This window comes from Natator depressus, chromosome 3 (genome assembly GCF_965152275.1).
Source record: "Natator depressus isolate rNatDep1 chromosome 3, rNatDep2.hap1, whole genome shotgun sequence".
NCBI classification, from domain to species: domain Eukaryota; kingdom Metazoa; phylum Chordata; order Testudines; family Cheloniidae; genus Natator; species Natator depressus.
This window is the reverse complement of record NC_134236.1, coordinates 196,245,436-196,261,970: the sequence shown is the minus strand read 5'-3', so window position 1 is coordinate 196,261,970 and position 16,535 is coordinate 196,245,436. Positions and strand designations below refer to the sequence as shown.

General features: G+C 40.1%; 1 protein-coding gene across 4 annotated transcripts in view; it reads left to right on the top strand.

Moving 5' to 3' along the window:
- MACROD2 (mono-ADP ribosylhydrolase 2) overlaps positions 1-16,535 on the top strand; it is a 1,526,954-nt gene that overhangs the window by 1,175,964 nt on the left and 334,455 nt on the right. For all 4 annotated transcript variants that reach the window (XM_074949635.1, XM_074949637.1, XM_074949636.1 and 1 more), the window contains one exon: positions 5,974-6,057. In XM_074949635.1, the coding sequence (XP_074805736.1) occupies positions 5,974-6,057 (84 nt within the window). The remainder of the gene's footprint in view (positions 1-5,973; positions 6,058-16,535) is intronic.

Below are 16,535 nucleotides of genomic sequence, written 5' to 3'. Positions count from 1 at the left end.
ATTATTTTCTATTCTAACCTTTCCAAAAAACTGTGATATCTCCAATTTCACTTTTTATTGGAACCAATACATATGTATTTTTATTAGCTATATTGTTTAGAATTTTTTTGGATTCTTTCATATATAAATTAAATTGAATTTTTAAAGTATTTAATAGTAGAAATTAAAAATAAAGTTTCCACTTTATAGCAAGAATAAGACTTAGTATCAGTTCTTTTGTCTTGCTTCCTTTGTAACTCCATTAAATTAAATGAAGTTACCACATGGGTTACACTGCAAATCACCACAGATTTAGGTCATTTGAGTGGTACATTTTGTGGCATATCTGCTCCTGTGTGGATTTCAAGCACAGAGTGGCGATGGGGTACCACATATTCAGTACCTTATGTTGCTTCATGCCCCATCACTGAGTTATATTTTGAGAATTAGATGTTGGATGCGCTATTAATACTTGTGTGGCCAAAGTTTAGTATCCTTCATATATCCTTTAGCAGTAGAGAGCGATGCCATTTTGACCCTTTAATGTAAGAACTTAATATTAGTAAGGGACATTTGCATAAATGTCATAAACAGATGACTTCTGCGTTAAGGGGAGAGCTCTGTTTATGGTAATTTAGTCACCAGGCTGAAGAGTGTCTGCTCTTAAATGCTTTGTGGGAAAAGTTGATTAATCTGTGTTTAAATAAGGTTGCAACTGCTATTTGCCACTTTCAGTTGTTAATGAATAATCATTTTTCATTCCACTTGACTTCATGAGGTCATGACTCCTGCAGACAGAATCAGTAGCTGAAGCCAATATTGATGATCCCGAACTGCTGCGCCATTCAGATATAATCTGTACTCAAAAGCTCATCTTTAGGTTGTTTCTCTAATGTTTCAGCCTTAAAAACTTCTGGGATTCCTGGAGTGTGCAATAGCAGGCGATCTCATGTGGGCTCTTTCAATCTGGAGACTCAGTTCTAATTAAACACAGTTGCTAAAGCTGGTAGAAAAAATTCAGATCCTCACTTAGGGCCTGATCTAGTGTCAGCTGAAGTCGGTGGGAATATGTTCACTGACTTCAATGGACACCAGATCAGGCCTTTGGAGCAGCTGCTGGACTCAGCCATAAGTAAGGAATAGCAGATGGCCAAATGTGTAGTTTATGGGGAGATGAACATGCTGAGAGTGTATTCTCTGTCTTATGTCTCCATCACTCAGGAGTGTGCATATCTTATTACATTTAGAAACTCTGTTCTTCATATTTTTTTTTTAAGTAAACAGGGGGATGTTTTGATTGCATGTGTCTCAGATAATCTCCAGTGATACCTGCTGATAACACTATATTAAGCGTAACTGGCACTGATGAGCATTACTGTGAGCTATGACACTGGACAAGAGTATCTCCAGTACCTTAGGAAACAATATTTTTATTTTAAAATAACCTATTCTTAAAGGAAACACTCAAAACCAGTCCTCTAATGGCATTTAATTAGTATTTTTTAGATGATCGGTTTATTTTTCAGGATGCAGCCTCTTGTAATAGCTGTTAGCATACTGTTATGTTCAACTCAAAGTGCTCTGATGTTATCATATTTCATACAGTCTGCTGTTAGCATGGCTGAGTCAAAAGGGCAGCTACAGATTTTTGTAGTTCAGTATCTGATATGTCCTTTATCTGAGAATTATATCTTGCACTGGCAGAGGGAAAGACTAAATGATCAGATAGATTTTGTCCATCTTTAACTTATGTGATTTAATACTGCAGTGCCATAAGGCTGATCATTTTATACCACATTAATGAAACATTATTGTAAATCTTCACTTTTGGATTACCTGGTTTTTGTACACTTATGTTTTCAGATATATAGGAAGGCAAAAATACCTCTTATGCTACCACAGTTATGCTCAATGATGGCATATGCAAATTATGCAGCCATGTGCTATTATGGGAAGCATAGTTTTGTAAATACATATTCCAACACTGTAAGGTTTGTTCCCCATAACCAAAGTTAATTTCCTTAGTATTAGGGAGGGATCAAAAACACACAAACAAGCCTCCCCCATTGTTCAATTTTCAAAACCTCTTTAGACCTGTCACTAATTATAAGTGTCCTGCTCTCCTTCAGCTGTGAAAATCTACCCAACCTAACCACACCCCTGCTCTAGCTACCAAAGCAATTGGATGTTATCCCAGTGATAAGCCCCTTGCCTGCCATGTTTCCTGTCAACCCTTCTGTTACATACCCAAAGTAAGTGTCCTACCAATTATCCCATCCCTCCACCAAGGGTGCAACCTGCCTAGTCCCACCCAGCATCAGAAACCTTCCCTACCCAAGATGGTAGACCCAATATTCCCCACACACACTCGCTTTGAAACCTTTCTGTAAACTAGCCCACATGAACATCAACTACCAGATTGTACATTCCGATATATACGTGTGCGTATGTCAGGGCACTTCATCTTAGAGGGGAGCTTTTTCTCTGACTGAGAGGAAAATGTCAGGCACTTGTCACTGAGCAGGATTTATGAATGTTTTGGGAGCTTGGAATGGCCTCCTTTACGTGGCACATTGGCCTTGTGGGTTTGACCCATGGAGAATAGCCATTCCCCAAATATATTGTGAGTAAATACCATTTTGCATGAATGCTCACAAATAATAAAGGGTACAAAAGTGGTTAAATTGAACAGCCATTCAAAACTCGAATAAATGGTTGTAAGCACTGTTTTTTGCCATTCTTGCCAGCTCTGTTCATGATACATGTATGTCTCTGCAGAACTGAAAGGGTTAAGATTTATTTCTTGGCCATACACAAATACACATTTTTGAAGCTTACAAAAATCCCTTTCTGTCTTTGGAGTGAGGGAAAATCTACTCATCTGCTAGAAAGCAATGAAATTGTGTTTGAAATCGCATTCTCCTGAGATGGTTCCTCCGCATTCTTTTTGTGAGCATTTTAAGATTCTTTCAGGAATGGAGAAACATTGTTCCGTTGTCAATAGTAACTGTTCTAACTTCTCCCAATGCAAGCACCGTCATCCCCCCACCCCCATCTTAGTGCAGTCAATTAAGACATTAGATATATTTTCTGATGTATTCAGAGACTCTAGGAAGACCAAGCCATGTTATACATGGATACTTAACACTAAAACTTGATTGGCATTTGATTTTTGAGACTAGAGGAAGCCTCGCAGATCGATTAGATGATAACTTCATCTTCAGAGGGGAGAATGGTGTTTGAAATATTCATATTGATTTGGTCTCCTAGAGTGAAGCATTGCCAAGCCAAAAAGGGAAAAGAGCAGCTATCATATGGGGGCATTAGAGCCAGACAGGCCCTGCATCAATATAGTTCATTATAAATACTCAATTTCTTTTAAAGAATGGCAGAGGGGGCAGCAATCAATCTTTAAAGTCTGACAGCTTCTATCCTTCGTACTAACAACATGTGTTGAACATGGCCATTGCTTCTGACTGACTCTATGTTGAATAGCTGAGTTGTTTTAATCCCTGATATTTATTCCCTGTGGTTGAGTTTGCATGTCCACCAGCCAGGGAAGAGAGAAGTTGATTTTAGCGCTCCACAGATCTTAATTTCATATCTTCTTTTCAAAATCTAGTATTAAAATTTCCAGTGTAGTTGATCACATCTGCTGGCATGTAACACAGTCTTCTGTCAAGTGGTTAACCTTTAGAAAGGAAAGGTCCAGTTCCTGAGACCAAGCAAATCTGGGGTGTTTTCATATTTCAGTAAATTGATTAATACAAGAATCCCCTATAATGTGAAGATATAGAAACAATCACCAATTTGAGGTTTTGTTGAATTAACTATTAGTGTTAATTCCCTAAAATTGTATTTAATACAGGTCTTCATTTTAGAATGTTTCCAAGTACTATGGGCTTCTACTGCCTGTAACTTACAGTCTGACTCAGAATTTGGTCAGTCTTATTGCTACATTTAAGTATGGTATGCTGCAGAAAGAACAATGTCCCAGCTAAGCAGGTGGAGAGATTTCTCCCCCTCCCCTGGCTTCTTGGTGAGGCCAAGGGCTTGGTGAGGGCCAAGTGGGACTGTAAACACCCAGCCAAATCCTGGCTACTACTCAGGGGTAGCAAATCACAAATCCTGACTAATGGGTAGAGAAGTGCAAGCTTTCCCCCACAACCTGGCTGCTTGCAGTTTGGAGGTTTCTTCTCTTACTCCCATGCTGCATGTGGCTAAATAGATTGAGCTTCTAGAGTCTATCACTAGCAGACTCTGAACTCTCTCCAATTTATCAACATCCTTAAATTGTGGGCACCAGAACTGGACACACTATTCCAGCAGTGGTTGCACCAGTGCCAAATATAGAGGGAAAATAACCTCTCTACTCCTACTCAAGGTTCCCTTGTTTATGCATCCCAGGATCTCATCAGCCCTTTTGGCCACAACACCTCCCTGGGAGCTCATGTTCAGCTGATTATCCACCATGCCCCTCAAATCTTTTTCAGAGTCACTGCTTCCAAAGATAGGACCCCCATCCTATAAGTTAGTACAGTGAGATGGAGAGGCTTGATGCATTTATTCACATAGAGCTACACTACTGGTAAGGTGAAATTAGGCTGAGAGTGCATGTGTGTTACTAGTTTCTAAAAAGTCTCCTTTTTTCTATTGACAGGCCTCACTAACAATCAGTTTACACTTTTGTGTCTATCTCTGCAAGGAAAAGAACTCAAAACTTCTTTTTTTTAAAAAAAAAAAAGCAACAGCGTAGGGGCCAGATTTTCAATAGAAATCAGCACTCAACAGCTCCCGTTAGGCACCTAAATGAAATGGCCAGATTTCCAAAAGGGCTCAGCACCTCCGGAGAACAACATGAGCTGCTGAGTGCTGAGCCCTTTTTGAAAATCTAGTCATTTCATTTAGGTGCATAAATGGGAGCTGAGCTCTTAAGACAATCCAGCACCATTTATGGGTGCTGAGTACTCTTAAAAGTCTGACCCGGTCTCCAGCAGTCACTTGGTGCACTATATTAAGGTCATCAGACATGACAAGCCATTCTGGATACGTCTACACAGCAATTAAACACGTGTGGATGGCCCAGCTCAGCTGATTCTGGCTTGCAGGGCTCAGGCTTGTAGGGCTATAACATTGCTGTGTAGACATTCGGGATTCAGCTGGAGCGTGAACATCTACACACCAATTTTACAGCCCTGCGAGCCCAAGTTCTCCAAGCCCAAGACAGCTGACCCAGGCCAGTCACAGCCGTGCCACGTGTCTTTTATTCCAGTGCTAGACATACCCTAAGCTGTTGTTATATCAAGTCTTCATAATTTTGGAAGCTTAATCAACTAATTTTAAGTCTTCTGCACGCTAGCTCTCAACTACTATAAGTGAGTCCAGCAAACCAAATTTAATCTCTTCCCTTCTTGCTGTTGTATTATGGAAGTGGGAAGAAAAAAATTGGAAGACTTCTTCAACTCTGAACAATCTTATTTGAAGGAACCCTCTCTCAATTAACTTCAAACTTGATATCAAGCTTTTACCTCTGCCTCACATCCATACTGCCAATTTTTAGGTCAATATTCCTTTGTTAGTGGATTTTGGCAATGAATGCAAAACTGGGCTGCTAACAGAAATCAGTCTTCTTGAACATATTCCTCCACTAGTCCATAGCCATATGATGCATGTTGCTTAGAAACAACTACAGATTAAAATATTATTAAATGTTATAAATCTGAAGAGCGGGAGAGTGCGAAGGCAGGAATCATTTAAATAAATATGAGCTTTATGCAAGGTTGAGCTATCAACCTCAGCTAAAGTTCCCTTTGAGCCCAAACACACCTATTATGGCCCCAAATACAACACATGAGGCAATGCTGAATCTTCAAAATGCAAGTGTAGGCATTCTGCTTTGAAAGGAATGCTGAGATAAAATAATTGCTAAAATAGCCTGCCTATTAATATTTAATAAAATAATATACTCAAAAATAATATATTTTGTGCTTGCAGAGGGATTGGAACAAAAAGGCCAGTCACCATCTCCCTTGAAGTGCAAAGCAAAGAAATCTGAGAACCTAAAGGATGATGATGAGGGTAGGTGGTATTAAAGTTCTTATTCATTGATCTTCATTTTTAAATTATGCAGTACACAGTACTTTCATTTTAAAATATCCCTACTATCTATATGGGCTATGCATGTGTGGTTTTTTTCCTTGCTAATATAATTTTGGCTCTAGGTCACGGGAATGCAGTTCTAATACAGGTATGTTTTATGTCAATGTAGATTCAAAATTAAAAATGCTGTTTTCACGTAATACTCTACTTGTTACTGTTCCGGTAATATGGGAAATTATGGTTGTCTATACTTGTGATATGCTCTGACATTGTGTAACTGATGATGCCAAAAGTAATATACATTGTCCTTGTAATAGGGTCCTCGATGGGCTGTGAAGCCTAGTGGTTAGCATGCACTCAGTCGTGGGGCAGTGGTAGGGGATCCCAGGCCCGCCCACTCCACCAGGCTCTGATCCTGGTCCCTAGGAAAGTTGGCAGCGTTAGACCTCTGAGGAGTGGGGTTCCCACTGAGTTACCATCCCTGGCTCACTTCCTACCATGGCTTCTCTTTGCTTCTGGTCCCAGATGGGGGCAGAGAGAGGAGGAAAAGGAAACCAGTCCGTCAGCCCCAGCCAGGCTCAGCTTACAGTCCTGGTATTTCAGGGAGGCGTCTCTAGCCCCAGTTGGCAAGAGCCTTCCGGGTAGGTCTGTACTCCTCTCCAGCCTTCTGAACCGTGTCGCTCCCTTTTCAACCCTGTCTCCAATTGGAGCATGCTCTCCAGGGTTGGAGGGGTGGAGCTATCTGGATCCAGTACTGTCCTTTAACCCCTTCCGTCCCAGTGTAGGGTTTGTATACCCCATCGCAGTTCTGTTGGGTTAACTGTTCAGATAAGTGCACTATCTATCAAAATATTTCCTTTTCCTTTTTGGAAGAGAATTTAGTATATATATATTTACACATTAATCATGCAGATAAAGCCCCAGTTCAGAAAAGCCCTTATGTAAGTGCTTAAGTCCATCCCTATTCAGGGAAGCACTTAAGCATGTGCTTAGAGTTAAACTCTTCTGTGCTTTCTTGAGCAGGATTGTGTTCCTGAACAGTAGCCTATAGGGGGAAGTTAGTCCATGTGAGCAGAGGTACCACAGTCTATGGTACTGAAGTGATGCCATTCTAACATTGGATCAAAGTGCAATAATTTTAGATGGACTGACATCTCATTCACAGAGCTTTCCCACTGAAGACCTTCATGCCGTAAAGATTCAAAGATTTATAATGTAATCGATTTTCATATTGCAGATTCCCACGTTGTGTTGGGATGTGCTCATCAGAAGAATGTTTACTTGTTATTGAGTGCCCTCATGGTGAGATAATTAATATGGGAAGCCTGAATCCTTTATTTCCATTATAGTTTCTTATCACAGGATCCCTTTGACCCAACATTCCCAAGATGACATGTTTCACTCTCCACCTAACCCAATTACTACATGATCTTCATCACTCCGACTTAGTGCTCTGAGAACTGCTCCTAAAGGATGAATCATAAAGCCCAGAAAGATAACATCCTTCTCTTTAAGTAACTACCAGTAACATGCTGTCACTGACATCCTGACATGGTTGTTAGTGGCAAGTACTTAAAGCAATGGTTGTCATCACCTTGGAGGTGTGGAGGGGTCCAAGAAATCTTTTCCTAACTGGCCTTCTTTCTCATTAACCATATAATAATGTACTGAGGCCACCTAAAAATGCAGTAGCAATTTCATGTCTAGAGGAGAGAACCTTCACGATGCCAAAATAAATGCATCCATTTGGATACAGGCTGACTGCTTTGGAAGATCATAGAGAATTGAAGCTTGATGTTATTTTCCCTAATGAGGCTAAACAATAATATATATTACGGTATGTTTTTGCTTGGGAAGTGACTAGAACTTAGCATAAAAATAAAGAAGAAGTTGGATGTTGTAAACCCCTGTTTTTCCCTTTCATTGGAAAGAGAGATGTTAATATTCCTTTAACTGCTTTTGTGCTCTACCAGATGAGACCTTCCAGTTTTACTATTCTTGTCAATGTTTCTTCATGACCTACAGTTCACTTTGTGGAACACAAATAAATGCATTGAAAGAGTGAAGTAAATAGCATGGCAGGAGAATGATTATATTACCCTGGAACTGTAGAATGTCTGAACTACTTGAATTTGATGCTGTTCCGTGGCTTTTGCTGATGCAGAATTGAGGCCTGTAACACGTAATCACTGCTGCAAAATTTAATCTATTTGGTGATGGAATTCTCTTTTCCTTAGGCAGAAATCAGGTTGTAATGCATAAGGGCTGAAAGTCTAAATTTATACTCAAGAGTCCTTGTGATGGAAAAAAGTAATTAAAGCATCCACAGAGGGGGAAGGGCAGAGCGAGAGAGAGAGAGAGAGAGAGAGAGAGAGAGAGACTCTGGATCAGGTTTCTGTAGAATTACCTTTGCCTCAGTTTAAAAGAGATGTCAAGTAGTTTAGGCCCCTGATACTGAATTCCTAAAAACTTGCAAAGTGGCCAGATTGTAATGTAACACCCTGTGAGCCCTTTCAATTTAAGTAACTAGGATTTGCACACATTTGTCTGAGAACAGAGTTTAGCCATAAACTAATGATCTAATTACTACCTAGAAGGTTGTTTCTAATTAATTAAAAGAAATCTTATGGCAAGCCTTGCAGATGAACAAAGCTGTGAATATGTGGCATGATCCAGGATTGTGCATATGCATAGCTCTGTTTATATACTGCACACTCATTAGAGGGAAATATTATTTTCCCCAAGCTGGCATCACCAATAATAATAATAATAATAATGAACTACAGAAACCACAAGAAGAGTCTCTGTAAATTTCAAGTTCTGTAGGATTTTGTACTGTACTAACAGTGTCCATTTAAAATAAAGGTGGGAATATGTAGCGAGGCCAATGTTTTCTCTTTTAGCAGCCTACTGACTCTACCCTGAATGCATATCCCCAGATGGCAACCTGTAATACTAATCCACTGAGCTCAGTAATATTTTTCTACACTGTGCCCAGCTGCTTCACTGGTTTAATGTAGTAGTACCTTTTCAGTACATCTAAAATCTCTCCAGAAGGTCATGGGAAATTGATTCCTGTATCGTTACCCCCTCTGCAATGAAGGAATGTCAAAAAATGGCTGTTTGTAGGGAGTTTCTTTTCTAGTAAGCTAAAATATACACTTGGCATGCTAATGAAAGTAATTTTATACTGAACCTCTAAAGTATTAATGGTCTCTCTTTTTATGGTAGTAAAAGTATTGTTTTATGTATTTGAACCATTGAGAGAGAAGCAAGTGTGAACTGCACAGCAGATTTTTCTATCAGCCATTTATTACATTCTGTATGTGTTATAATGTAGTGTAGAACTTTATTTGGGAGTGCAGGAATAGACGGGGCACTCTTTATTCTTGAACTCCCTGGAGTATTTCACCTATTGCATTTGCAAATGTCCTGTTTATATTTTATATATATAAAAATATCTTTTTTTTTTTTTACAATTGCAGTGAGGGGTAAAATCACCCAGTTGTAATTTTTACTTTACCATCACTCAAATGCACTGAGAGATTGGCAGTCTAAAAAAATTGAAGTATGAAAAACAAGTTTGCCACTACAAAAAGTGGTATTTCCTATCTTGGTGGCTTGATAAATGTAAGATATTTTTTAAGTGACATTGTAGACAGCCAAGACAATGAAAATCAAAATGCCCCAAAAGACATGGGAGTCTTTTTGCTTTATTTATGTATTTGGAATTAACTAAATCTTAAAGATATGCCTATCCAAAGCTATAGGTCTTTGCCTCCATTAAAAACACAATATAAAAATACTTAGGTAAAACAACAGCACATGAAACATACGTATCACAAGTCAGCACACGTTACTCCCGTCACTCTCTTTTCCACACAGCAAAACCAAGAACTCCCCTGTGTCTCCTCTCTAGCTCTTCTATTGGACTTATGTACACTGAGTAATAAGGACAAAATAATAGATGCTTCTGGTATGGCAAGGAGGAAGAGCTGTTGCTCATCAGTTCCATCGGGAATCTCTAGGCAAAAACAGAGCCAAACCACTGAAGAGCAGCCTCATTCACTCCCACCAAGGACCTCAGCTGTATGATCGTGATCTCATAATATCAGAGACAACTGATAGATCTAATGGTATCATCATGAACACCTGATCTTTCTCCATTACCAGGAGTAGATAATTAAGCCATGCAAGAAGAGCCAATTTGGTGCCTTACCCAGGTCAGAATCCTGATTACACAGAGGATTTGAAGGCAAACGGGAGCTCTGAGAGTTGTCCTGCTGCAGCCTATTCCATAATCTTTATCAAAAACTAAAGATTAGATACTGTTTGATAGATGGGCAAACTGTTAGCATCAAGAGACGATAATTTGACGCCTAAACCCCATGTAAGGAGACAGCTTGTCTGTGGGAATTGTGCATCTTGGATACATTCTTTCTGTTTTCTCTACACCTGGCTGACAAGGAAAACTGTTTGATGGATGATCCAAGTCACAAGGGTAAAGATGTACTCAAATCGTAGTCAAAACACTAGGTTGAGGAGAGTTCCTTTGCCTGATGAGGTAATCTGACTATAGACATTTTAGCTTTCAAGTCTAACATCATATGTCTGAAATATTGTTCAAAAGTGGGCAGGGACCTTGGCTCACTGATGGATGGAAGTTCTTGCCTCATTCAAGCAGAGCCAAGTGTATGTGTCACCTGTGTGTTCTCTTTTGCTTTGTGTGTACAGGAAGTTGAGAGTTGAAGTGCATCTAATTTTGATAGCTCTTTTGGCTCAGGAGATCTGGCAAATAGATCATGTTTTTCTAGCAAGAGATTTTTCCAGAGACAAAACTTTTATCTCCATCAGGAGAACATTTATTACACCCACATCTAGAGTCAGTGGTCTCTCAGTTAGGGAGTAACGACTCACATTTGCCTTATTCCTAGTATCTGGTAGAACTGTATCTGGTTAGAGATGAAGTCTGATTTATTTTTCCTCTCCTGGTCCCTGACTCAGCAAAGCACTCAAGCACATGCTTAACTTTAAAGATGTGAGTAATCCCATTCCTATTCAACAGGACATGCTTAAGTCCCTGGAAGTAATGGAGGCTTAAGGGCTTTGCTGAATCTTGGCCTTAAAGTCCATCTAGCAACTATTGGTACTTACCATTCTCCAGTCGGGAGACATGGGTAATCATTAATGCTGTTAAGACATTTAAGGATGTGTTTCCAATTCTACACTCAGTTGGCAGTTTCCCTCCTCCTTAAAACGTGGACCCAATGTTAACTAGTCTCTCACATTCCCCTTCTGACTAAGTTTCAGGGTGTCCTGAAAATGTATAGCGAATAATTGTTTTGCCCTTTGACTAGAAAAGTGGTAATTAGTATCTCTCTGTCATACCCCACAGGACAATGATGTTCAGCGACAAACCTGAACTACAGACATGATATATTAAAAATGTTAAATGCAGTGTGTTGCATGTATCCTCAAAAAGAATATTTTAAACTAAGAAAAGATATCATAGAAGAAGTTATTTTGGGGATACAAAGCAGAAAATCAGAGACTCATAGGACGGAAGGGACCGCAAAACATTTCACCTTAATGTGGAATAGTTATGTTTAAGGGGATGTTGTTAACCCCTTTCTTCTCTGATTGGGGGCTTGTTACTTCATTTTTATTTTGAAGTCTGCCATCTGTTTTGCCTGATTACAGCACTGAGGAAATCAGATGATCTGTTTCCATTTGGCTGGCAAAAAATATTGACAGCGTCTTTTTTTTTCCTACTTCTAAAGTGAACACTTCTTGAAAGATTCTTTGTGTTTCGGTGGCTGCTAGTATTTCATTAAATTGCTGCATCCCACAGTGTTACAATGTAAAGGCTAATACAGCTTTGAAAATACATCCCATTTTAATCTATGTTGCTAGGCCTGATCATTTCTCCGATGTCTCTCTGAGAACCCTCTTGGGTTTTTTATACACCTGTTATCAGGTAAACAGCTGAGAGTGCTGTTTTCACTATGAATAATTTTTCAGTAGATTTTCCCACTATTGAGATGGTATACGTTGCAAAGTACTAAGTCACTAAAGTGACTCATGTAATGTTGTCAGAGAAGAATTATATACAGTGACATGCCAAGTTACCTCCAGGGTACTCATCTGTCAAGGAAATAATTTCACATTTCTATCCATTATGTGAACAATAAACCACTCTGATTATTCAAACTCAGGGCAGTACAGAGTGGCAGCACTGGCCCCACTGCTTATGAAATTTTAACACAACAGATTAGTAATATGTACATTTAGTGAACGAGGTGTGGCTCTGTGTGTGTGTGTGTGTGTTTGTTTAATTAAGCAGGTTATGTTGTTTTCAACATATCTAATCTCATACATTGCTTTCTTTGAACTTCTCTTCTTCCCGTTACACCTCTGCACCCACATAATTGCATACACTGTGTGTGAGCAATCATAATGTGTTACTGGAGGCTTTATTTGGCTGTGGTTCTGAGAAAAAACCACACACGCTGTGTTCTGCTTAATAGCAGGACATCGTTAACGATGTATTAACTATTTCATCGCAAAAATACATTGTATTACATACACATGATTAATAGATCAATCAATACAGTAAACGCAAAACCACTGATCCTGAAGAAACAATCCTGACTGGTTTTGAATTGACTTATCTCTGCCTACCCATCAACCAATCAATCAGAGACAGCATTACCTAGAAGGATAGGCGCAGTGTTCAGAATCAAGGTTGCTTGAGTTCTGTTTCCAACTCTGCCATTGCTTTCCTGTTTGCTCTTGATCGAGTCACTTGAACTTTTTTTATTTTTTGCTTAGTTCCTCCATGCGTGAAAGTGAGGTGACCCTAACAACACGTGCACAGCACTATTTTAGATTTTAAGTGCTTTGACAAAGGTTTGTATTATTATTTCCATCATCCAGCTGAGGAAAATGTGAGGTGCTGAGGGGATTTGTGTCACCTCTCCCCATGTGAGCCCTAAAGCCTTGAAGATAAATAAAAAGAATCCAACTATGCAGTATTCCTTTTTAACAGGGGCTCAGTCAACTTGAAGTTAATTTGAATGTTTGTGCTGCATAGTTCTGATTGATTGCCATTGAACTCACCTGAATACGAGTCATTTTACCCGGTGTCCCATATTCAGCGTAGGGAAATATGGTCAGCTAAGAATAGACCTCACAAATCACATCTCCTGAGTACCAACCTTCTGCCTTGTCTAGTGAATCATCCTACCAGACCTAACCCTTAGTTATCTCACAAGGCTATTGTGAGGCTCAGTTACTCAAGGCCTGATCCAAAGCCTATTGAGGTCAGTGGGAAACCTCCCAATGACTTCAGTGGCCTTCAATCAGTCCCTTAATGTTTGCTTAGTGCTTTGAATATTTAAAGTACATTACATTATAATTGCTATTTTTACCTTTGAGATAACCTTCCTGCACTACACTATTTTCTCCTTCCCCACAGCACCTTACATTTGCTGACTAAAATGCTACAGGCAAATGAAAAAGGAACAAGGTGCTCCTAGCCAGCACTTAGCAGGCATGGCAAACTGATACCAACATGTTAAATTCTGGCTCTGCACTGAGGTAAATTGTTAGAACAGTGAGCAGGGAATAAGTCTCATAACTGCCTTAAACAATAACTGGAGCTAATTCTTTCCTAACCCCTGTTAAAGTTTACCCCATAGGGTTATACACCAGTGGTGATTAAAATTGACCTAAATCATAATTTAATTAAAGAAATTAAAATGCAGATTGAAAATGTTCAGTAACCTTAGGCCACCACCCTAATGATTTCATTTTAATGCATTTGTAGCTTTGTAATAATGGGGGTGTGTGTGGTTTTTGTTGTAATTTTGATATCTTTTTGCCACTGAGATACTGTGAAATGAAATGCTGTCTGAGGTGCTGATTTTGATCCAAACATTTATGCATACCTTGTTGCATGTAAATAGTCCCACTGACGTCAATAGGGAATTAAGCATAGGTATAAATGACTGCAGGAGTGGGGACTATGTTTTTAATTTACCCTTGAGTTTATTCCCCTTCATTATCCCAGGTGGACCTTTTTAACAGAAAATAAATAATAATATAAAGGTTAATAATCCTGTTTTTCCTTATGGACCAAATCCTGGGTTACCTTGCATATACATCTCCAACCAAACAAGGGCCAGTTACTACCAGAGCACTGATTAGAAGATGGCCATGCCATTTCTGGCTGGAAACCCAGAGAGAGAGAGAAAGCACGTCCAGGGCTTCCATGACAGGAGTTGTAGAGGGGCATCATATGGTGTGACCCAGAGTTCATACATGTGGTCCACGTGGACACATATGTGACTATTAAAAGCAAGATATGACCCTGTGGCAATGGCCCTTCATGTGCCATTTAACAGTAGGGTGATTAACCACTGGAATGACTTCCCAAAGAATTGCAATGGTGTCTACTCTATTTCTACTCCGAGGGCTTGTCTTCACTATCAGGATAAGTCGACCTAAGTTATGCTACTCCAGCTACGTTATTCAGGTCATAGCTTAGGTTGACTTACCCTGGTGTCTTCACTGAGCTGCATCGACGGAAGGTGCTCTCTGTTCGACGTACATTAATCTTCTCAGGGAGCTGGAGTACCAGGGTCGACCGGAAAGCACCCTGCATTTGATTTAGCAGGTCTTCACTAGACCCACTAAATCAGCCCCTGCAACAGCATCAATCTCCCTGTAGTGAAGACCAGCCCTAAGAAGGAACAGAGTGTGTAGAACCAGCAATTCTCAGGCTGTTTGCTGCCAAAATATGTGCTTTTGCAGGGCATGTATTGTCCTATTTGGAAGGTGGAATTTATGCCAGTTTCACTGGTTAACCAGAATTTAGCTCTTTCACTCAAAAATGTGGTACAGTTTTGGCTCTTTAATATTCTGTATTTCCCTGGAAAAAAACATTTCAGCTATTTGCTGATGTTTTATGGTTAGATTCTGACCCCCCTTAGATTCATAGATTTTTGAAGTCAGAATGGACCATTGTGATCATCTAGTCTGACCTCCAGCATAACACAGACCAGAGGACTTCCCTGAATTAATTCCTGTTTGTACTAGAACAGTCAATTGTACAGCAATCCGTTCTCCAGAGAGCAATTACAGAGAAAATGGAAAATGCTAAAATCTCTCTCATGCTCCAGTTGTGAGATTATCTCCTGGTTTTTCTTAGAGTTCTTGTTTCATCCCTCTCTCTCTCATGACTTTCTGCTTATTATTGTATCAGCTGCTTCATTTTGGGGATGCTATTACAGCTGGCATATGACCCTCCATACTAAATACCTCTCTCTAGCAGAAAGTGGACAAACCCTTGCAGATTTTCATATTTTCTCATTTTAGTTTGTTATTGTTTCTTACTTTTCCTGCTTATTAATCATTGGTTAATCTGCTTACTTCTCGATATAAAATGAAGGTGTGTGTCCTCTTTGGAATTTCCTTACTGTCATCAAAGAAACAAATGAGACGAGAGTAAGTGCCTATCAATCAGTAGCCAGTTTGGCAAGGGAAAGCAAAAATAGATTGCCAAAAGTCTATACTTTAGAGACTGGTGTGCTTATTTTGTCCATATTACGCTACTGTAACTCATGTATTCCTGTTTTTTTGACTGCCTGCCATTCTGTGGGGAAAGAAACAGATGTTCCTATTTGTCTTTTGATGTGGCCCAAAACCATTTACATTTACTGGCCTAAAATAACACAAAATGTCACACTCCACTTTCTGTCATTTTTGGATTGAGTGACAGATTACTTTTCCATTATGCTGGTAATTGAGTAGCAGATATTCTGAGGAAAGTTGTCACCTAAAGGAAATACAATTGCCAACTGCTGCTGTAATGGAAAGAGAAGGATGGCAGATATCTCAGAGGGAATCCAAAGAAAAATATATATTTATCATTAATAGTGTCATAGGGATGGCTTATGGGAGAGTCAAAAAGCGGTGCCCTGGCTTGGCAGGGAGAAGCTGCCTTCCAGAGAGCCAGAGCGTCGGTTTGCGGGGGAGGCGAGTCCCAGCCATGGAGGAGCCGGCGTGGCGCAGAGGGGGGCAGCAGCCCTGCAAAGGTGGCAGCGCTTCTAGAAGGGAGCAGCCGCGCCCCCCACCCCTCCTGCCCAGCTGCTCCTGCAGTGGATGCAAGTGGGCAGCGACCCCCATGCGCCCCCCGGCTCCCCTTCGCCATTCTCGGGCTCTGCAGCTCCCACAAGTGTGAGCCACCGCTGCCCCTCCCGGAGAAGGCTCAGGGCCCTGTGTCCCGGAGTGTGGCGAGGGTAGCCGGGGGGTGCACGGGGGCCGGCGCATAAATGCATATTTAGGGTTTTCAATAACTTGATATCCCATCACACTGCATTTTTGGCCTTTTGTGTTTTGTGTTTGAGAAGCAGATTCTGTGTTCACCATTGAAAATCTTGGTTACATTCCAGAAC